The sequence below is a fragment of the Vipera ursinii genome (genome assembly GCF_947247035.1).
Source record: "Vipera ursinii genome assembly, chromosome: 13".
NCBI classification, from domain to species: Eukaryota; Metazoa; Chordata; class Lepidosauria; order Squamata; family Viperidae; genus Vipera; species Vipera ursinii.
In genome coordinates this window covers 11075443-11098634 of record NC_139526.1, presented here as the reverse complement: position 1 = coordinate 11098634, position 23192 = coordinate 11075443, and the positions used below count along the sequence as shown (strand labels likewise).

The window sequence follows — 23192 nt, the reverse complement described above, 5'->3', positions numbered from 1 at the left end:
AGCTCTCTACAAGATTGGTGTTGAAAGGAAATGAGTGGGAGATAAGAGAGGCATTCAAGGTGGGCTGGACTTAGATCTCTTGCGGGTGTGCAGGGACTCATCACTAATGACGGGTTTGACCCCTCCCTCGGCCTCAGCCTGTGTCATCTCCTCCATGGGATCTTCTGCAGGCTCCATCTCTCCAGTAACCCATGCTAGCTGGGGAATTCTGGGAGTTGAAGTCCATACACCTTAAAGTTGCTAAGGTGGAGAAACACTGCTTTAAGCCCATGCCCACACCTCATTCCTCCAAAGATCGCGGAATGGATACTACCGCACGGAGCCACAGCTGTTAAAGAGCTTCCCCGCTTCCCTCCATCCCCTAAGATGGAGCAACACCATTGCAAGTGGGAAGAGTTTGTCTACCTGCTTGAGCCGTCTGATCTCTTGTTCCAGCTCATTCTCTCGCGCCCGGCTGTTGTATTCCTGCAGGCCGACGCTGCTGCTCCGGCCTCTTCGCTGCTCGGCTTCTAGCTTAAAGAGCTGCAGGTGTTCCAGCTGTTTCCTGAGGTCCTCAATCAGCTGCAAGGCAAGCAAACAAGCGAGATCAAGACCAACGGCATTTGCAATCAATTCACGCGGACGAGTTCGTGCTGTATAAGAAAAGTCAGGCAGCAGAAAGCATAGACGTCAGCAAGGGTTCTTTTCACCCTCTCAAAGCCATCTTTTTTTTTGTCATTTAATTTGAACTGCACCCAGAAGTAGGCCATTTCTGCTGTGTAACCCCCCCCCCTCTATTTCCTGCAGCTATCCTGCACTGAAGGGAGCGGATGGCAGATTGCAAATGGCTCGTGTCTGCAGAGGGACAAAAATATTTCAATTCAATAATTGCTGTCCAAGGTCCAAAGGCAAATGCAACGTCTATAAAATGTCCTCTGGACAGAAGGGTAAGATAGAAACCAGAGGGAGGAAGAATTCGTTTTTTAGAATTGCTATGTAGTTCTTCCGTGCACCTCAAGTTCGGGATGTTAGAAGTAGTCCTCAACTTACAACCATTTATTTAGTGGCTATTCAAAGTTACAAGGGCGCTAAAAAAAAGTGACTCGTGGCTGTTTTTCACACTTAATGACCATTGCAGCATCCTTGTGGTCACGGGATCAGCCACTCGGCCACTGACTCATATTTATGACGGTCGCAGCGTCCCGGGGTCACGTGATCCCCTTTGGCGACCTTCTGACAAGCAAAATCAATGGGGAAGCCAGAGGCACTTAACAACCGGGTTACGAACTTAACTTACTTGCAGTGATTCACTTAACAATTGTGGCAAGACAGTTGGTTAAATGGGACAAAATTCACTTAAACTTTTCACTTAGCAATGGAAATTTTCGGCTCTTTTTTTTTTTAATCCCATTTATATCCCGCCCTTCTCCGAAGACTCAGGGCGGCTTACAATCTAAGAAGCACAAATCAATGTATTTAGCAATAGCCTTCATTCTATGTATTGCCTGCTTATTAGGGCTTTCAGGGCCCCCCAAGTGGCATTTTTACAAAGTCAGCTTATTGCCCCCAACAATCTGGGTCCTCAAGTGGTCGCAAGTCAAGGACTACCTGTGTAGACCACATGATACAGTTCAGATCTTGCAGATATTTATGCTGTTTATTCTGTTCCTCAAATCTTCTCCAGCCTCTTGACTGCAAAGGAAATCCCGATCTTGAAAACCGTGCAAAAGTTTGCAACCGCGCAAGAGTGTCGCGGTCTGTTTGAGCTTCTGGCAACCAGCGGTGGCCCGCCCCCTCACCTCCTGCGTGGACTCTTTATCTTTCTGGAACTGATGCCTCTCGTGGTTCAACTTCTCCCCCAGCTTTGTCTTGTCCTCCTGCTCTTCCGTGAGCTGGACGGCGAGATCTTCAATTTCGTCCAACAACTTCTGCTTCTCCTAGAAGAAAGAAAAGGAGGAGTGGAATGAAACTGGGAATCTTCGAGCAGCTTCATCCCCGGGAGAAAAAAAAAAAGGCTCAGATCCCTCAGGGCCAAAGCACAAGATTGGCACGCAAACAAGCTAGGTTTCATCTCACCCGCCTGACTTTACCTGCTGTCTCCGGGCAGCAGAGCTAGACCGAGAAATTGGGCTAGTGGAGGCCAGCATCTGTCCCAGCTGTTACAGAGAAAGTACTGAATTCTTTTACACGGGGGATAGAACTCACTGAGAACAGCAAACTCAGCTAGCCATTTGGCCACAGAATTGTCCTCCAATCTTCCTTTCCCGTTAAGCAGCTGCCATCTGCTGCCTCTGTTCTGCCCAACAATAAGGACTAGAGAAGAGTCAACAAAGCTTTGCAAGCTGCCAGGAGATGCTCCGGGAGGACATGAAGCAATGCTGCTGGTTACTGCGAGATAATGAAGGATTCATTTCTGCGAGACTCCCAGCGCCCCGTCATAACGTTCTGGGATACTGCAAAGGCTTGCATATCATCTGGGTTTAATAATATGGGGCAACATAATTGCTCAGTCCCTCAATATCTGAAGTGGGGTGGGGGGGGAGGAGGAGGAGGAGAAAATTGCCTAAAAGATGTTGAGACTCTAGAAAGAGCGCAGAGAAGAGCAACAAAGATGATTGGGGGACTGGAGGGTAAAACATATAGGGAACGGCTGCTGGAATTGGGTATGTGTAGTTTAACGAAGAGAAGGACCAGGGGTGACATGATAGCAGTGTTCCAATATCTCAGGGGCTGCCACAAAGAAGAGGGAGTCGAGCTATTCTCCAAAGCACCTGAAGGCAGGACTAGAAGCAACGGATGGAAACTAACCAAGGAGAGAAGCAGCCTAGAACTAAGGAGAAACTTCCTGACAGTGAGAACAATTAACCAGTGGAACAATTTGCCTCCAGAAGCAGTGAATGCTCCAGCACTGGAAGTTTTTAAGAAGAGACCGGACAGCCATTTGTCTGAAATGGTATAGGGTTTCCTGCCTAAGCAAGGGGTTGGACTTGATGACGTCCAAGGTCCCTTACTACTTCTACTTCTACTTCTACTTCTTCTTCTTCTTCTTCTTCTTCTTCTTCTTCTTCTTATTATTATTATTATTATTATTATTATTATTATTATTATTATTATTATTATGCTCACCTCCTCCAGCCTCTCAATGTTGGCTTTGAGGCAAGGGACGCAGGATCGAAGTTCTCCATTTTCATTGTCCAGTTGATGCAACCTGCATATTTGCATAAACCCAAAGGCATGCTTAGAAATCATATTTATTTATCTATTTAAAACATTCATCTAGCTTCCCATCTTATACCAAACTTTGAGTGGCTACCAACAGAAAATCAAAACAATATCTGTATAATAAAACATAAAACCCACCTTAGAACTACCAAAACCATAAACATTAAAAACAAAAACTTTGCACCACCAAGTTAAACAGAAATCTATTCTGGAACGTTACCCCAACAGAGCGGCACAATGCCATGGATTCTAATTAATCAACACTGTTCAAAAAAAAATTTGCATCAAAAATGCAAAACGGGAAGCGATGCCAACTTCCTCCTGCTGTTTTTCATATGACCTATATTAAAATTCCCATTATTCTTTTTGGGATTGTTCCATATTCTGTGCAACTGCAGACTGCTGAAAAAATGGCTCTTCCCACAGAGGTGAAGGCAATTATGCTTCCTAGCCAAACTTTTTTTCCCCTCTTTTTGCGTTCAATTAAAACATCTTAGCCCAAATCTCCTGTAATCATTCTCCTTTCAGAGCTAGAAATCTAAATACGTCAGGTGTAGAATTTTGACACCTGTGAATTAAGTATGAGTGAACATTGTGGGAGGGGGGGTTTCAATACACCAAGTGCAGAAATATTCCCCCCACCACCACCACAATCCTGTCTGTCCCAAATGTTCCACCGACAGCGTTGAGCAGATACAATATTTGTTTTTAACCTCTATAATGATTATTTCATCAGCTTCGGGAAATCAGACGTTCGATTTTTCTCCTGAGGTGATACACAAATGACAACAACCCAGGGACTCCCCGTCGCTTGCAGGGACTGGTCCATCTTACTGGGCTTGTAGGTTTTCAATCTCCATGCTTTTTTCTCGTTCCATTCTGCTGAGCAGGTCTCTCTGTTTCCGGATTTCTTCCATAAGGATTTCATCAGATTTCATCTCTTGCTCTTTTAGCTGCTCTTCCAAGGCGTTCGCCCTGTCCGGAAGAAGAGGGATATCGAGTTTAATGCTGCTTACTTAATGTCCCGTGAAAACTCAGCATCTGTGGCATACAGACTCAAGGGAACTGGAGAGGTTTTTAATTTGGGATCCACAAAATCCGAGACTTACACCTGGATTTCTTGCAGACATTTATAAAGCGACAGAGGCGGCATACACGTTTAAGACATTTGGTGAGATGGGGGGCACACAATTTTAATAAGTAAATTCTAGATGGGGCCACAGATCTGGTAGCCCCTTTTCAGATTAACAGATGTTATTAAAAGGCACCCGCTTTTGTGAACTCCAGATCATTTCATCAAGGTGCACCGGGGGGGGGGGGAAGGAGGGTTTAATGTGAGGTAGGATTAAAATTGGAACTAGAGAAGCTATTAATCTGGAAAAGAGCTACCAGACGCTTCCTGTGTTATTGGCTAATCTTTATCGTGCACTAAGGCAGCTGCGAAATATGAAAAAGAGCTGAAAAATGGTAACATTTCTACACTCCAGGGTACATAGTGTAGGAGATAACCAAGCTGAGCCCACGGGAGGGGTCAAACGGGTCATACGTTACGAGTCTCCGCACACCCACAAGAGAACTAAATCCAGCCCACCATGCCTTTTTTTATCTCCCGCTCATTTCCCTTGACCGTTAGTTGGTCCGATTCTTGTAGACAGCTTAAGCTTGCAATAAATCTTCACGCTCATTTGAACTGCCTGACTCTCCTGATTTCCCCAGCGCTTGACACCTAAGTTCTATTAGAAAATGTTCTCTTCACAATCCCTCTCTTAAATGCTTTTTAAAAGGCAGACCTCAATTTTATTAGTGCTTGCCTTGAGCATTAATTAAATCGTTGCGCCGCCTAACCCACTGAAGTCCTATTGAGAAAGTTGTGTTGAAAAAGCCGCTGTATGAAGAAACATAACAATAGTGTCAGCCTGCCTACAAAAATGCTGAATTTCTAATCCGGGTTTTCTGGCTGTTCTGCAAGCATTGTAAGCGAAGCCCCACTCCATAAGGGTCAACGTCTCAACCACAGCACAAAACTCGGCCCCTGCTCTTTCCAAACGGACAGATCTGTTTCTTCAAGGCGTACCTGTGCACCAGCTGAAGGTTTTCCTGCTTTAACCGGCTCTGCTGCTCCCCGTTGGCCGCTGTGTCCTTTTCCAGCTCTGTCACTCTTTTCTCTAAGAAGATCACCTGGACCAGGGGCATTGACAAAATCCCCATCAGTCAATTGCAAAAGGCAGCCTTACTTATATAGAGCCTTGGTGGAGCAGTGGGCTAATGCCTTCTTAAGTAACACCAGCTGCCTGCAATCAGTGCAGGTTCGAGTCCCACCAGGCTCAAGGTTGACTCAGCCTTCCATCCTTCCGAGGTAGGTAAAATGAGGACCCAGATTGTTGGGGGCAATAAGCTGACTTTGTAATAATGCCACTTGGGGTGTGTGTGAAAGCCCTAACAAGCAGGCATATACATAGAATGAAGGCTACTGCTAAGCTTGTAAGCCGCCCTGAGTCTTCGGAGAAGGGCGGGATATAAATGGAATTTTAAAAAAAAACTTGGAACAGGTAGCATCCTGCAACTATAGCTTTAATATTCTGAAACAACGTCTGCCTGTCACAGGTCCTCGGAAAGGACTTGATAAGTGGGTAAAAATGCCAAAATCCAACCATAGTAATACAGACGACCGCTTGCCGCATCACAGCCCAGACTTAAAAATTGTTGAAAAGCAAAAAAAAAAAAAAAGTGGACTGTGAATATGGTAGTGCCCGGAGACGGCAGAATGGAAAAGGGAAAAAAACTGTAGAAAATCAGAAAATAGAAAGACCTGCAAGCAGAAGTAGAATGGCTGTGGCAAAAGAAAGCAAAGGTAGTACCAATAATAATAGTCCCTTTAGGTGCAATCCCAAAAGAACTGGAGCACCACTTGAACGCCATCGGCATTGACAAAAATCCCTATCAGTCAATTGCAAAAAGGTAGCCTTACTCAGAACAACTTACATCCTGCGATGAGACCTCAGTTCTCCAACATTCCTGGCTTTGTGGACCGGCAGGGGGGCGGAGGGGATGGTTCGTGCAAGCGGCCAGCAAATGCATGCAGCTCCTTTTCCACAAGCGGCGTGCACACACGCCTGCCGCTCATGCAAATGGAACGCACGCACATATGCTCGCCCACTGCTCGCACATGGGGATGCACATACACATGCTCCTTGGCTGTTTCCATGGCCCAGTTGCAAACCTGTCATGGCCCACAGGTTGGGGACCCCTGCCCTAAAACATCTACACCTGCCTATCCTAGGTCCTTGGGAAAGACTCGATGGGTGGATTAAAATGGCAAATTGAGTCTGAACATCTGGCTGACCGTGTGACCAACTATAACAAGAATAATAAAAGCCACAGGATGAGTGGATGAGATCTTTCCCTCCCTGCTCCCTCCCACTCTGTGTATGTGCACGCATGTGTGTGTCCTCTAGTCAGTTAAAGACACCCATGCACAATCTCCTTTGGTTCCAGACACACACACACACACACACACACACACACACACACACAGGTACCTTATCAGTTATATCCTCCTCCAGACCCTCCGAGCTCTTCTGAAAAGGTTGTTCTATATTATCCATCGAAAAGCTTCCTGTCTGATGCAAGTGCCTGTACGCAAGACAGAGGAATGCAAACAAAAGCAAGGCTACCATCATCACAACAGACAATGGGTCACCAGTGCCGGCTTTCATCAATGAAATCATATTCATCCTATTTCAATTTCCTAGCTTGGAGGCTCCCATCTGCGGTGACCCACCAGATTTTTTGGTGGGCTTCTAAGCTCCGAAAGCAATCCGGCAGGTTTTAGGTTGGCTCTAGAGCAAAAGAACAAATGGACAGAACTTTACCCTTTTAATACTTTCGCTCTTTGGAATATGGGGTAATCGAGCCCTCACTTTCGGCACGCGATCTCTTTTTTTTTTTTCATCTTCACACTCCAAAGCGATAAAGAGAAAAGGGTCGGGGCAGGTCGAGTTGCAGCAAGATAGTGAAATAGCTCTCCTGAGATCAGCAGCGGAGGTTAACTGGACCGCTACCACGTCACCCGGCTTCCGTGTTGTGGTCCAAAGTCCGCCATTTTATGGCAAGTCATTTGGTCCAGACGTTTCTCAATTAGTAATAGAATTTATCACTAAACAGGTGTTTAATAAGCTATCTGGTGATAAAGAAGCAAGTCTGGCGCAGGAAATCTCTGTTGCCCAGCGAGAGATAACTTGTCATGTAAATTTTGCCCCATTTTATGACCTTTCTTGCCACAGCTGTTCAGTGAATCACTGCAGCTGCTTAGTTAGCAACCCGGTTGTTAAGTGAACCTTCCCCCACTGGCTTTGCTTCTCAGAAGGTCACAAAAGGGGATCGCGTGACCCCGGGGATATCGCAACGGTCATAAATACATGCTAGTTTGCCAAGTGTCTCCATTTTGATCAGCTGACAGTGGGGAGGCTGTAATGGTCTTAAGCGTGAAAAATGGTCACAAGTCGCTCTTTTCATTGCCGTTGTAACTTTGAACGGTTACTAAGTGAACTGTTGTAAGTTGAGGACTACCTGTATCCCCACCCCACCCCAATGTCCCCACCCCAATGTCCTCACCGCATCTCTACTGTATTTTCTATTTTCTTTGGAGGTGTTTTTTTTCCCTTTACTTCCTAGTCCAGCCCTCAACCTTGGGTTTTTCTAGGGGTCTCCTGTCCATGCATTCACACAAACGTAGGACTACTTAGCGTCTAAGGCCAAAGAGAGTTGATCAGATGCTGTTGCCAGCCGACACTTATATTATCCTCCCAATTTCAGACGAGAAGAACCCGGAGCGTACGGCTAGTTTGAAGGGCGCTAACTGGCTGAACCATCCGCTTCTCCGTCGGAGAAAGTTAGGGAAGGGTGGGGGGTGGGGGGAAAACATACTTCATCTAAAAGGACAATTAAAATAAAGCAATAAAACAAAAACAAGAAATAATCCTGGGCAGCATCTTCCAGCAGATCCCCCCGCCCCTAAATTAGAACAGTGGGGGAAAGTGCTGCAGTGGCTAAGAAGCTGCAAAGGTATTGGGATTTTATACTGGCGCCATTTTGGTAATGGCAGGAGGCCCACAGGGACACAGGAACGTAAGCCTTTTGAGATAGTCTCTCTCTGTCAACCGCAACCTGCAGCCTTTGCAACAGGTAGCAAAATGGGAGGGGAAAAGATGGCCCAATTCAACCTCCTTTTCTTGCAAGGTAAGACAAAAGAAGCGCCTGGATTTCAGAAAGGGATCTTGAACGCCAAATACAGGTTCTTGGAAAGGACATGGGGAATTTCTCAGCCGTGTTTATCATTAAGGCAGATTCTCTCGTAATAACCTGCAACGCTTCTTCCCAGGCTTCAGCTCCACCAGGGCTAAGTGACTGTTCGTGAGAGAAACTGACTTGTCCCCTTCCTTGTTCTTTGTATTGGATCACCCTGTTCTGTACCAGCCTGCTACCGGCCCTGCAGAAAAGGCAGGGACAACCTCTTTACAAACGGCAAGAGGCTGGAATTACGCCTGCCAAATTTATAGCTACAAAAACAAACAAGACACGAACCAAGAAACAGGAGCTTTAAGAAACACGAACTATCCAAGCGACTGCCTTCAGCAAACCAGCCCTCCCCACACATTCCCCTTATATAGAGTTCAGGGCGTGGCTTCTCTCTGCCTCCTTCCGCGAAGCCCCATTGCCTTCCTCTGTTTACTCCTAATTGACTGCCTCCTGCGTCGGGCGTCCTTAAACAGGGCCAGCTGTGGGTCATCTTCATCCACGCTGTCAGGCTCACACAGCTGGGTCTCCATGGTGACCAAGTGGGAGGGGCCTGGCTGAGGGCTATCATCAGCAAGATCTTCAACCCCCTCAGCAAGCTCTTCAACACCCCCCTCCTCCTCCGAATCGTCCGACCCAACTGCCGAACCCACAGGCTGACCCTGAATCACAACACACCCTTTCTTTTTCCACAAACTCTTGACACGGAGTCAGAGCGATTCAACTCACTCCTGAGCCTGTTTTCGCATCTAGTTGCTGGCAAAGATATCTCCCAGGAACTAGATGAAAAATGGGCTCGGGAATGGGTTGAATATCCCCCCCAATATGCCTCTTCTCACAGATGCACGTTGGCAGCCAATGCAGGGATGGCATCTCTAATATCAAGAGCACAATCTGGTGGTTTTCATTCAATCAGAATAGAGCTGGAAGGCACCTTGGAGGTCATCTAGTCCGAATTCCTGCTCAGGCAGGAGAACCTATATCATTTTAGACAAACGGTTGTCCAGTCTCTTCTTCAAAACTTCCAGTGTTGGAGCATTCACCGCTTCTGGAGGCAGGTTGTTCCACTGGTTAATTGTTCTAACTGTCAGGAAGTTTCTCCTTAGTTCCAGGTTGCTTCTCTCCTTGACTACTTTCCATCCGCTGCTTCTTGTCCTGCCTTCAGGGGCTTTGGAGAATAAGTTGACAACCCCCCCCCCCAAATCTTCTTTGTGGCAACTTCTCAAATATTGGAACAATGCTATATCATGTCACCCCTAGTCCTTCTTTTCTCTAGCTTATATCCTCCCTCCCCAAGATTTGCCAAAATTCCCCCTGGGACCCCTGGGACCCCCCCCCAAAAAATCATCCTTCATGGGATCTTTGCTCCCGCCTGCTCAGTTCAGCAAAGGATACACCCACCCACCCCGTCCGAAGCTGAGAACCTGCAAACCAGCCAACCACCTGAACTGCTCTGCTTTGGAGATCTTTATGGTTCAGAGAAAGCAATGGTTCCACACAACATCCTCGGAGTTTGGAGTAACAATTCGTCCCCCTTTCCCTCTTCCCCCCCCACCCCCCACAAGAAGAAACTGCGCGAGGAAAGCAGGATCACTTCCAAACAAGGGAAAAGAACGAGAGAAATAAACGTCCTCTTACCTTGCTACCTTTTTGCTGGAGAGTCTCTTGTTCGGGCTGTGGAACGAACAACAGGAAAACTAAGTCAGGAAAGCCGACACCAACGAGCCACAGTGAAACAGGAAGCAAGCGAAGACAGAGCAGGAGGGCCGTATCTTTTACAATTTGCGGCACAGCACACAGACACATCGCCCGCTCCAGTTGCATGCATCGCACTCCCTCGGTCTTAGCCCTCTGGGCAAGCCAACCTTTTGAAGCCCTTTCAAGGGCGCCTTCTCAGAGGACCACCAAGGCTGGGACGGGTGAACCAGTTTCTCCCAATCTCCACATCTTTTGGACGAGTGGGCTTCAACTCCCAGAAATCCCCAGCCAGCAAAGCTTTTCTCTGGCTAAGGGCGAGACGTCTCTTTGAGTGGTATGCCAAGAAGGTAATAATCCAGATATTTAGTTGGAAGAAGACAAAACAAGGCTTCACAGAACTCGAAACCATTGGCCAACCGGCAATACAATTATTCCCCTGAATGTAACATTATTAACATTCTCCTACAAGAGAAGAAGGGGACGACAGAGAATGAGGTGGCTGGATGGAGTCCATGAAGCAGTAGGCGTGAGCTTAAAGGGACTCCAGAAGATGGTAGAGGACAGGAAGGCCTGGAGGAACGTTGTCCATGGGGTCGCGATGGGTCGGACACGACTTCGCAGCTAACAACAACAACATTAAAAAACACAATTCCACAGGAGGAGGAATTCAGGAGGTCAGAAGTACTTTGTACAAAGACATGAATGCATCTCTCTCTCTCTCTCTCTCTCTCTCTCTCTCTCTCTCTCTCTCTCTCTCTCTCGTGTCCACTTCTGAAGGTCTTTGCGTGTCAGATGGAGGAACTTCCCCATCAGTCTTCACCAACCAAGGCTCCACTCCAAAACTGGGGGAAGTTACAAAATTCTCACATGACCCTCTGCCTCCACCAGCAACCCTGGTACACCATACAGGGTAGTCCTTGACTTACAAACATCTGTTTATTGAGAGTGTGAAGTTGAAACAGCATTGAAAAAAGGGATTTATGACCGACCCTCGCACTTATGACTGTCACAGCATCCCCAGGGTCATGTGATCCACATTCAGGCGCCTCCTAACTTGGCCTGTTTTTACCATTATTGCTTCATACGGTGATTACCATCTGCAAGCTTCCCAGACGGTTTCCAACAAGCAAAGTCAATGAGGGAAGCCAGCTTTGCTTAAAAACTGTGAAAAGGGGTGATAAAATCAGGTGTGACGCAGTTACGAAACGCCTTCCTTAGCAATGGAAATTCTGGTCAACTGTGGTCGTAAGTCAAGGACTACTGTAAATGAAACCAGACACTATACCTGACTTTTCATGGCCTTCCAAATAAGTTTCCTATGAATTCTGGCAATGCAGAGAAGACCACCCCCCCACACACACACACAATCCTATAATGCTAGACCTTTTATTTTTATTATTGACCAACTGACACGTTCCTCTTCTTTCTGCTTCCACCTCTGTCAATGTAGATCATAAACCGCAGGTTAAGGAGGAATTAAAGCATCACATCCATATTAAAACCACAGGGAACCATGCAAGGAGAAAGCTGTAGAGCAGAACACTCACACGCACACACACAAACAAAAGCATTTCCACTAGCTATGTCCTTGCTTTAAGCTTAAATAACCGTCCAAGAGCCTTTTCTGGAGGTGAAGGAGAGAGGCCATTTCTAGAAGCATTGGCAGGGCACCTGTTGTTAAAACGATCAGTGTGAGACTACGTCAGTGGTCTTCAAACATGCCTGGCTGAGGAATTCTGCGAGCTGAAGTCCACAAGTCATAAAAGGGCCAAGTTTGAAGACCCCCTGGACCACATGCATTCCTAGCAGGTAATAACTGCCATTGTCATTGAGCAATGGCATTCTTGCTTGTCCTTTTACAGGACACCGGTGGAATATCCCACCCAAGAGAAAGGTGGATCCCAAAATGTTGCAAGAAATCAAGAGAAGGAGCAAACGCTCCGGCCAGCTCGAGGAAGTCTGCTGACACGCAATTCCTATTTTTCTTTTTAAGCTATCAAAAAGCAAGGACATACGCTTGATTAAAAAAAAACAAAAAACAAACCACGGTTCATGCTCTTAAAACGAAGGAAGTGCCATGCCTCAAAACCGGTTACCTATGCATTTCAAGGTCATTGAGGCGGGCGGATAGATCTTCGAGGCGGTTGATTTGTTTATGGCACTGGGTGCAGTAAAACTCAAACACCTCGTCAGTGATAATGCTGTGCAGTTTCGTGGCAAGTGGATGGGTGCTAGAGAAATCACATTTACACGTGTTACGTGAGGTCTTTTACAGGCAAAAAAGACAGACAGGAAGAAAAAGGGGCAAGCTTGGGTGGCTTACAGAAGTTTTTTTTTTGCAAAAACAAAAAGTTGAAAAGCTAGCACTGATGACGTGACTTAGTTGGGTCATGAAACATATATATATATATATATATATATATGTGTGTAAATTACTAACAAAGAATTAAAGATTTGCCCCATGTTTGGGGCCTAGCAAGGTAATCTAAAGAGTTAACATTTGAAACATATATATATATATATATATATATATATATATATATATATATATATATATATATATATATATATATATATATATCAGAATTACAGAGTTGGAAGGGACCATGGAGGTCTTCTAGTCCAACCCCCTGCTCAAGCAGGAGACTGTACCATTTCTGACAAATGGTGATCCAATCTCTTCTTAGAAACCTCGAGTAATGGAGCACCTACAACTTCTGGAGGCAGGTTGTTCCACTGGTTAATTGTTCTAACTGTCAGGAAGTTTCTCCTTAGTTCTAGGTTGCTTCTCTCCTTGGTTAGTTTCCATCCGTTGCTTCCTGTCCTGCCTTCGGGCGCTTTGGAGAATAGCTTGACCCCTCCCCCTCTTCTTTGGGGCAGCCCCTCAGATATTGGAACACTGCTATCATGTCACCCCTGGTCCTTCTCTTCGTTAAACTAAAAAGGTAAAAGTAAAGGTTCCCCCACACAAGCGTGCTACTCGTTTCCGACTCTAGGGGCCGGTGCTCATCTCCGTTTCAAAGCTGAAGAGCCAGCGCTTGTCCGAGGATGTCTCCGTGGTCATGTGGCCGGCATGACTAGACGCCAAAGGCGCACGGAACGCTGTTACCTTCCCACCGGAGTGGTCCCTATTTTCCTACTTGCATTTTTTACGTGCTTTCAAACTGCTAGGTTGGCAGAAGGTGGGACGAGTCACAGGCGATCACTCTGTTACGTGGCACTTGGGATTCGACCCGCCAAACTGCCGACCTTCTGATCGACAAGCTCAGCGTCCTAAACCATTGAGCCACCACGTCCCCTTTCATTAAACTAGACATACCCAATTTCTTTAATCATTCTTTGTATGTTTTAGCCTCCAGTTCCCTAATCATCTTTGTTGCTCTTCTCTGCACTCTTTTTTTCTAGAGTCTCAGCATTTTTTTTTTCTATCGTGGTGACCAAAACTGGATGCAATATTCCAAGTGTGGTCTTACCAAGGCAGATCAGTTATGGCTGGTGCTGACTTTATTAAAAATAAACAAACAAATAAGGTTTAATGTGTGGTGTGGGTGTTTTTTTTTCTTTTTTGAAGCTGGCTTGTGACTGACATTCCCTTCTAGGGAAATAAACTTCTGAAAGCCATCAGGCTTAGTCGGAGAGAGGTTAATTGTGAAACCCCCCCCCCCTGGATTTTTCCCAGCTACGGGAAGGTTCAAACTGAAGCTGACTGGTGGGCATCGCGTTGGAGAAAAGAGTGTGCGTCCAAGGCCTGATTTCTGAGTAAGCCTTTTTCGAAGAATCATAGAATCATAGGGCTAGAAGAGACCTAGCAAGTCTCCAAGTCCAGCCTCCTATCCAAGGCAGAGGTCCTTATACCATTCTGGAGCGCACACACACACACACACACACACACACACACACACACACACACGCTGTTCCACTGATTAATTGTTCTCACTGGCAGGTGAATTTCTCCTCCAGGTGAGGGTCTTATGATGGGTTCACAAAGTATCTCAACCAGGGCTTCTCAACCTGTGGACCCCTGGGGCACCGCAATGTCATCATAGCGTGTCCACGGAGGCTTGAAAAAATGTGATGATCTAAATCTTCAGTTAAGTCTTGGTGGTCTGTGGCCATGGTCTGTGGCCGCAAAAAGTACTTAAATGGGACCCGTGGTGAAGTAAAGTTTGAGAAGCACTGATTTAAAACACACACACACACACATACTCTATATCCCAGGTGATCATTCTTTCTTGGCTGTAACTGCAGCTGGATTACAGCACAGGAGTGAGAAGGATTTAAAAAAAAATCAAGACAGGATTTTCCCTGGCTGTGCTAATCCAGATTCTCCCACCTTCCCCGTGGCTGTTTCAGAGTCTGAGCAGACATCATGCAGTCAAGCTCCTTGAGCATCTCTCTCTTGGCCTAAAAGAAAATGTCACAAGCACAACTGATATGTAAACACAAACACACAGCTACCAGACACGTCTTCTCCCCTGGTTATTCTTAAAATGGCTTCCCGTGATGTGCAAGTGTGTCAAAAACAACAACAACAACAACCCACCCTAATCAGACCTGAAAGCAATGCCGAGGGTCACTGTCTCATGCTTACGGGCTAAAGATACCTGGGAGAAAGGAAAGACGAACTACAGAAGCCACTTTCTCCATTGCACAAGCTGTCCGAGAAAAGGTCGCCTTCATTCCCTTCTCCGTAGTCCTCAAAATGTTCCTCTCCGCTGATTACGGTGACAATCGAGTGGCTGTTGACATCGGCGGTCAAGGACAAATCATGAGGGTGGGATCTGTTGGGAGAAAAAGAGGGATCAAAGCATCAAGAGAGGGCATCGAGAAGATGGCACAGGACCTAGCCAACGTTTACACCGCCGTGATGTGACAGGAGAACTGATTCCGTAATTCCATCACCAGAGGCAACCTTGAAAAGAACTTTTCACAGTTGAATAACCTGCAGACAGGCTGGGAATGTAGATCTCCAAATTCCCAGATTTAGTTCTGGTTCATCTAAAGCAATAGCAACAGGACGCAGACTTATAAGCCGCTTCACGGTGCGTTGCAGCCCTCTCTAAGTGGTTTTACAGAGTCAGCGCTTTGCCCCCAACAATCTGGGTCCTCATTTTACCAATCTCGGAAGGATGAGTCAACCTTGAGCCGGTGAGAATCAAGCTCCTGGCAGTGGGCAGAGTTTGCCTGCAATACTGCATTCTAACCACTTTGCCACCGCGGCTCTTTGCCACGCGGCAATGGTCCTCAACCTGGGCAACCTTGAAGACGTGTGGACTTGGAGCCTTGGTGGAGCAGTGGGCTAATGCCTCCTTAAGTAACACCAGCTGCCTGCCATTAGTGCAGGTTCGCGTCCCACCAGGCTCAAGGTTGACTCAGCCTTCCATCCTTCCCAGGTAGGTAAAATGAGGACCCAGATTGTTGGGGGCAATTAAGCTGACTCTGTAATAATGCTGCTTGGGGGTGTGTGTGAAAGCCCTAATAAGCAGGCATATACATAGAATGAAGGCTACTGCTAAGCTTGTAAGCCACCCTGAGTCTTCGGAGAAGGGCGGGATATAAATGGATATTTTTTTTAAAAAAAACTTCCAACGCCCAGAATTCCCCAACCAGTTGAAGTCCCACACATCTTCAAGCTGCCAAGCTTGAGAAGCATTGATCTAGAGGGAACTCATTGGACAAGACCGTTCCAGAGCAATCTGGGGCTCAGTGTGTAGTGTCACCTTGGAAGCAAAGGGCTGGTTCTGAACATCTACAGGAGGCAGCAGGGCCACAGCCAACAAAGACATGAAATCTTGTTAAAAGAAAAGTACGAACAGTGCAATGCATCTGATGTGACCAGAATCTATTCCTTAAAGGAGAACATTTCCCTTGGATTCAGAAGTTCTTGGTTCTTACCCCCAGTGTTTTCTTTCTAAAAAAAAAAATGAAAACAGCTCTAGAAATACACAACCCACCTTTGCAGAGTCTGTATGCCGTTCCACACTGTAACATCACTTGGACTGAATTCTCATAGCTTCGTGTATACACGTTGTTATATCTTACACTGAAATATGCTTTAAAGCACTTCTTTTTATCACGGCAAATAGTATTTTTGCAAGCGGCAGATCAGCTGGACGTGGCACAAAGCCTCAGGTATGATTCCCAATATTTACTACATTAAAAGGACTTAAAAATAAATAATGGAGCAGCCTGTCTTTCTGGTGCCAGTCAAAGGAGACAGCCCTGGGCTATAGAAGAAAACTAGATATAAATCTTTTGGAATAGCAAGTAGTTCGTGGTGTTTGGCACGTGCAAAACAGCGTGTTTTTCACAGAACCTAGAGGAAAAAAATACTTTTCTCTTACAGGTTGAGAGAAACCATTGCTTTGTTGCTTCAATCACAACTGGCTGGTTTCATTCATCCCACCGAGCCTTGCTGATTCATACAGTATGCAAAGCCCAAACAATTTGGCAATGGATTTTGTGAGAAGCTAGCTGATGCTTTTAAGTTTGGGGATGCTTTTTCTGGCGAATCAGAGAGCCGTGGTGTTGGAAAGCAAACTATGGACCACCCAATCCAATTCCCTGTAATATGCAGCAAATTCAAGCTAAACCATCCAGAAGGAATGAATGTCCATCGTCTTCTTCAAAACCTCCAGAGATGGAAAATCCATACCTTCCATAAGTAGACTGTTCCACCGTGGAGAAGCTTTTACTATCAGGAAGGTGTTTTTCCCCCCTTATATTTAAACAAAATCTAAGTAGCTGCAACTTATATCTGTAATTTCTGGTCCTAATTTTGCCCATGGACAAATGTTGTTGGCCATCTTCCATGTAGCATCTCTTGATGTTCTTCAACATAACTCTCATCTAAGTCTTGTTCTGTCATGGAGAAGTTTGCCAGCATCACTTCTGGTCACCATTATCTCCTCTTGCTGTTAAATCAAGGACAGAATAACCTGCTACTTTTGTAGAAGGCACAGAACATGGTTTGATTGGGCACAAACATCAGTTGGTGTATGACAGAGCTAGGACATGGCTGTCTGTTAATATCCAGACATGGACTCCATCTCTGAGTTGGAAACAGCTTAAGAAACTTTCTCCCAAAGAAATCCAAATAATATTTGTTAAAGGCCTGAATGTATTAAAAAAGAAATTAACAAACAGGGTCAAAATGAAGGAAGTGGATCACTTTAGATTCACAGATTGATGGCCTGCTAATAGGAAAACCTCTTGTCTCAATCTTCACTGCTTTGCTGCTGTTTCTTCAAGTTAACACCTCTGGATGTGTGTTGCTATCAAGTCTATTTTTGCAGGAAGGAGAATTACTCATAAGATTTGCCCTTTTCCCTTGAAAAAAATTTGCCAAGTGATTATCCTTCTGATACCGAATAACCTTCCAGTTTGACTAATGGACATTGCCGGGGTTTCCATCTGTTGTAAAAGAAAATGCGTGCAACTTTTCCACAAGTTTTTCTAATTCAAATTAAGAATTAAAAAGAATTTTAAAAATCTGTCCCGTCCTGAGGCCGCATGGTTCTGAGCTCCATTCAAAAACAGGAAATTAGTTTATCAGTACTTCCAAGGTGCTAATGTCTGCATTATTTTCGCATTAACAGACAAAATGGTCTTGTTATCCTCCGGAAATGTGGAGAATGAGATAGAAATTCCAACATCTTCCCATTCTCACCACACTGATTGAAAGTTCCACCCAGAGCTGATGAGATCATTACCCAAAGATACAGATGAAAACAAACAAATAAAACTCCTCCAAATGAAACACAGAATAACCTGAAAACCCCGTATGACACACTCTTGTTATTTGCGGTTTCGGAAAGGAGAGAGAGAGAATTAATATATGCTCTTTAAAACAACCAACACCTTATAGAAGTTTGCTTTGCGGTACATTAGACTGTCCGCTGCACATTTTTTATATATGTAATGGCCTTCAATAACAATCATAAGAATGCAACAGAGAGTTAATAATGATTGATAAGATTTTTTAAAAAAGTCTGGATAGTGGACGAGCGAGTCCTTGGAGACGGCAGAAGGGAAGAGAAAGACCTGGAGAAAAAATCTCAAAATACAAAGACTCTCAAGCAGAAATAGAACAACTGCAGGGGGGGGAGAGGAAAGAGAGAGAGATAGCACCAACACCCATAGGCACCTTGGGTGCAATTCCAAAACATCTGGAGCGCCACTTGAACACCATCGGCTTTGACAAAATCCACACCAGTCAACTGGAAAAGGCAGCTTTACTTGGAACATCCTGCAATGATATTTTTAACACCATCAAACCACAACATCTGACTATCTCAGGTCCTTGAGAAGCAATCGATGGGTGGATGAAAATGCCCAATCCAATCTAAGCATGTGGGGAACTTTGTGTGACCAACCACAATAATTGGCATTGACATCAGTCAATGACAAAAGGCAGCTTTATCTGAAACAGCTTACATATGATACCTCTAACACCCTAATACAACATCTGCCTCTCCCGGGTCCTTGGGAAGGACTCAACAGGTAGACAAAGCAACAAAAAGATAGAAGAAATGTTTACAAGAACTAAATATTTCCAGCTACTATATATCAATCACAAATTTACCAAAATAAAACAAAATATTACCTTACTGGGCACATATCTTACTTTGTTACTTGGATATTGAGACTCTAGAGCAGGGGTCTTCAAACTCGGCCCTTTTATGACTCATGGACTTCAACTCCCAGAATTCCTCAGCCAGCATGCCTGGCTGAGAAATTCTGGGAGTTGAAGTCCATGAGTCATAAAAGGGCCGAGTTTGAAGACCTCTGCTCTAGAGAGACTCTAGAAAGAGCACAGAGAAGAGCAACAAAGATTGAATAAGTAGCGGATTTTTATGACGTATAATTAGTTAGTAGTTTTTTTATTAATATTTTGATTATGGAGAGTTAAAGTGTGATAGAACTTAATGTTTTATTATTGTTGTTAGCATATTTTAGATTATGCTTGTTTGTATTATTATACCCTGTATTCAGCTCTGGGAAGTCGGGGAGGGGGGAGGGGAGGGGAGGGGGGGTTGGGGAGAGGGGAGGGAGAGGAGGGGGTTTTTTGTATTCAAAAATGTATTGTAAAACTTTTCAATAAAAAAAAGAGCAACAAAGATGATCAGGGGACTGGAGGCTAAAACATATAAGGAATGGTTGCTGGAATTGCGTATGTCTAGTTTAATGAAGAGAAGGACGAGGGCGGACAGGATGGCAGCGTTCCAGTATCTCAGGGGCTGCCCCAAAGAAGAGGGAGTCAATCTGTTCTCCAAAGCGCCCGAAGGCAGGACAAGAAGCAACGGATGGAAAGTAACCAAGGAGAGAAGCAACCTAGAACTAAGGAGAAACTTCCTGACCGTTAGAACAATTAACCAGCGGAACCACCTGCCTCCAGAATCAGTGAATGCTCCAACACTGGAAGTTTTTAAGAAGAGACTGGACAGCCATTTTGTCTGAAATGGTATAGGGATTCCTGCCTGAGCAGGGGGTTGGACTAGATGACCTCCAACGTCCCTTCCAACTTTATTATTATTATTTCCAATTTGTAGATTCCTAGCTAGAAATCACATTTTCAAAGAACAGCAATCAAAAAGGTTTCCTTGTTCTTTGTACGGTATTATTAATTGATGAATAAAAACATCATCTTTGTTGTATCGGAGCAATTGCTTCTTCTAAGTCAAGGCTTATTTGACTGTACAATAATCAGAAATATTGCCTATATTTGTAATTTAGGACGTATTACTTTTGGATCTAGAAAGGCAGGTAAAATTTGATTGGACAGAGAGAGGGAAAGCACGCGAGGATTCCTGACTCATCAAAGAGCATAAAGTGAACTGTCAAAACAGGAGTTATCAGGAAACATTTCCTGGACATCAGCAAACAAAAGAATGTCTAATTATAAGCAAATAAAAAGTGTTTAAAGGAGGAGGAAACGGTCAAGGCCAGAGGGATGGGTATAGAAAGACTGCAGGAAACAAAAAGGATAATAAAATGTGGGAAATCTGGAAACGGGACATTTCAGAAGCTTATATGTCACAGACTGCAGATCTGCTGCTGGCACTGCTAGTACTGATGATGTTACCTAGTTTGGTCATGAAACGTCTGCAAGGGAACCCCCAAGCTCAGAGAGCACCGAGGATCCCACAGTCGTCCTCCTCCTCCTCTTCCCCCTCCTCCCCTTCGCCTCCTCCTGCTCCCCCTCCCCCTCCTCCTCTCCACAAACCCCACTCCCTTCTAGCACTGATGATGCTACCTACTTAGGGTCATGAAACGTATGCAGGAAAACAGCCAAGCTCAGAGAGCACCAAGGACCCCATAATCATTCTCCTCCTCCTCCCCCTCTTCCTCCTCCTCCTCCTCCTCCTCCTCCTCCTCACCCCAATTCCCTTCTAGCACTGATGCTGTTACCTAATTAGGGTCATGAAACGTCTGCAAGAAAACCACCAAGCTCAGAGAGCACCAAGGACCCCACAGTCCTCCTCCTCCTCCTCCTCTTCCCCCTCCTCCCCTTCCCCTCCTCCTGCTCCCCCTCCTCCTCTCCACAAACCCCACTCCCTTCTAGCACTGATGATGCTACCTAGTTTGGTCATGAAACGTCTGCAAGAGAACCACCAAGCTCAGAGAGCACCGAGGACCCCACAGACCAACTCTGAGCTACTTATATTCTCCTTTATCAATAAGTACAATATTCTTTCTTATTTTGACATCTGATGTTAGAATGTCCGAGCTTGGAAGTGGCGGTGGGACGTATCTTTGGTCTTCAAACTGGGCAGAATGGAAACCGTCTGCCCGGCAGGATGGGGAACTTCAAAGCCAAATGGGAAAAACTGTTATCTTGCTCAAATGCCTTTCCAGCTGCTGCTATTATTATTATTATTATTATTATTATTATTATTATTATTATTATTATTATTATTATTATTATCAGCAGCAGCATATGGCGTGGTTACAGTAGCCAGGAGATCACAAATGCTATTGCAGAGTAGCAGTTTGGCTTGCCAAGGTGCCAGCCCTGTTATAGGACATGCATGCCCGCTTCCCCAGGGTAGGAGGGTGAGCTGGAGGGTGAGCTGGCTTCACACCAGAGAGAAAGATGAGTGGCACCCAAAGCCCCCTCCCTTTCTGGAACTGCCTCAAAAACGAGTGCCGCAACCAGGAAGGTTCAGAGTCGGCAGGAATCCGACTGCCTGCACAGAGCACCAGCTCATCTCCCCACCAAAGTGGTACCTCTCCACCTGCTTGCATAGAACAGGCTTTCAAACTGTTGGGCGGACAGAAGCTGAGGCAAGTGACGGGAGCTCACCCTGCCACACAGAGCTGGGGCTCGAACCGCCGGAGTCAAGACCGTCTCCAGCGTCATCAAGCCACTGAGCCAGCGTGCCTCCCCTTTTCAGCTAAAGGAGGGGAGGGGGAATACAGGTCGTCTTTGACTTACAAAGGTTCGCTTAGTGACTGTTCAGAGTTACAACGGCCCTGAAAAAAGTGACCATTTTTCACGCCAGATTCACTCAACAACCGCAGTGATTCACCTAAGCACTGCGGCAAGAAAGGTCATAAAAATGGGTGCAACACTCACTCGGCAAACGTCTCCCTCAGCAACAGAAATTTGGGGTTCAAATGTGGCCATAAGTTGAGGACCCCACAAAACTGAAGCGAGCTTCCAGGGAGGACCCTGTCCAAAACCACACCAGCCTTTTCTCCTACAACACCACGGTTCCTCCTAAGACGCCTCCTGACAACTCTTTCCCAAAAGACGTTTCATCCAGCACTGCAACTGCTTAGTGACTGTTCAGAGTTACAACGGCCCTGAAAAAAGTGGCCATTTTTCACGCTTAGGGAAGGCAACTCTTCAAGACCGAACCAATGCCGGTTGGCTTTTATAACAGCCTTGGTGGAGCAGTGGGCTAATGCCTCCTTAAGTAACACCAGCTGCCTGCAATTAGTGCAGGTTCACATCCCACCAGGCTCAAGGTTGACTCAGCCTTCCATCCTTCCCAGGTAGGTAAAATGAGGACCCAGATTGTTGGGGGCAATAAGCTGACTTTGTAATAATGCCGCTTGGGGTGTGTGTGAAAGCCCTAATAAGCAGGCATATACATAGAATGAAGGCTACTGCTAAGCTTGTAAGCCGCCCTGAGTCTTCGGAGAAGGGCGGGATATAAATGGAATTAAAATAAAATAAATAAATAAATAAATAAATTCTCCTTATTCTGCAGGGCTTAGAGGCCCCTCCAGTCTCAAAGGACCCGGGGGGGGGGCTTTCTTTCTCCTCTTTCAGGCGGAAGGTTAGAAAGGAAAAAAAATGAACAAGAACTCTTAAATTTCAACCAAAGCTTCGACATCTTTTCAGAACCCAAAGCTGCTTTCATCAATTTCCCTTTTCCGAGGCTTTCTTACCTGGACAGGTTTTCTTATGCTTTCTTTCTCTCTCTCTCTCTCTCTCTCTCTCTCTCTCTCTCTCTCTCTCTCTCTCTCTCTCTCTCTCTCTCTCTCTCTTAATATAGGTTTTTATTAAAAGTTTTTGAAAGAAGGGCAAAAAACTAACAAGAACGAATATAAAGCGGGGGGGGAAGGGAACGAGAAAAGGACTAAAGCACAAAAAAATAAAAGATAGCAGGAAAGAGAAAGAGCTCCTCGGCAGCAAATATAATTACAATGACAAAATTTCCTCTTCCTCTAAGGTTACAAAAAGAAAAGCTCTCTTTTTCCTATTTTCTCCCCCCCACCCCCCCGTTCATCGGAACCACCAATCCCTGGGTTGTTTTTTTTCCTGTTTCCTGTTGCAAAAAATCTTATCAGGGAGTTCCAGTCCCTCACAAACATACGGTAAATATGATCCTTTACAGGGTTGCTGAAGGTCAACAGGGCAAGCCAGTCGGAAGACAAAGCACTGCAGAAAAGGGGGCAGAAAAAAGTTCACCTGTTAAAGGGGGGGGGGGAAATCCTTGCAAAACACTCCAAACCCTGCAAGATTGTTTAATACACTCCTGAACAAT

General features: G+C 45.4%; 1 protein-coding gene across 3 annotated transcripts in view; it reads right to left on the bottom strand.

Moving 5' to 3' along the window:
- Positions 1-23192, bottom strand: part of RAB11FIP3 (RAB11 family interacting protein 3) — a 76659-nt gene that overhangs the window by 4897 nt on the left and 48570 nt on the right. For 2 of the 3 annotated variants that reach the window (XM_083372762.1, XM_083372763.1), the window contains exons 5-12: positions 14799-14975; positions 10135-10170; positions 6741-6834; positions 5276-5379; positions 4036-4176; positions 3106-3187; positions 1779-1916; positions 406-561 (exon numbers count right to left, since the gene is read on the bottom strand). In XM_083372762.1, coding sequence (XP_083228888.1) covers positions 406-561; positions 1779-1916; positions 3106-3187; positions 4036-4176; positions 5276-5379; positions 6741-6834; positions 10135-10170; positions 14799-14975 — 928 coding nt within the window. Of the gene's footprint in view, positions 1-405; positions 562-1778; positions 1917-3105; positions 3188-4035; positions 4177-5275; positions 5380-6740; positions 6835-10134; positions 10171-12290; positions 12426-14798; positions 14976-23192 lie in introns of all 3 variants that reach the window. The other variant, XM_083372761.1, reaches the window with a different exon arrangement.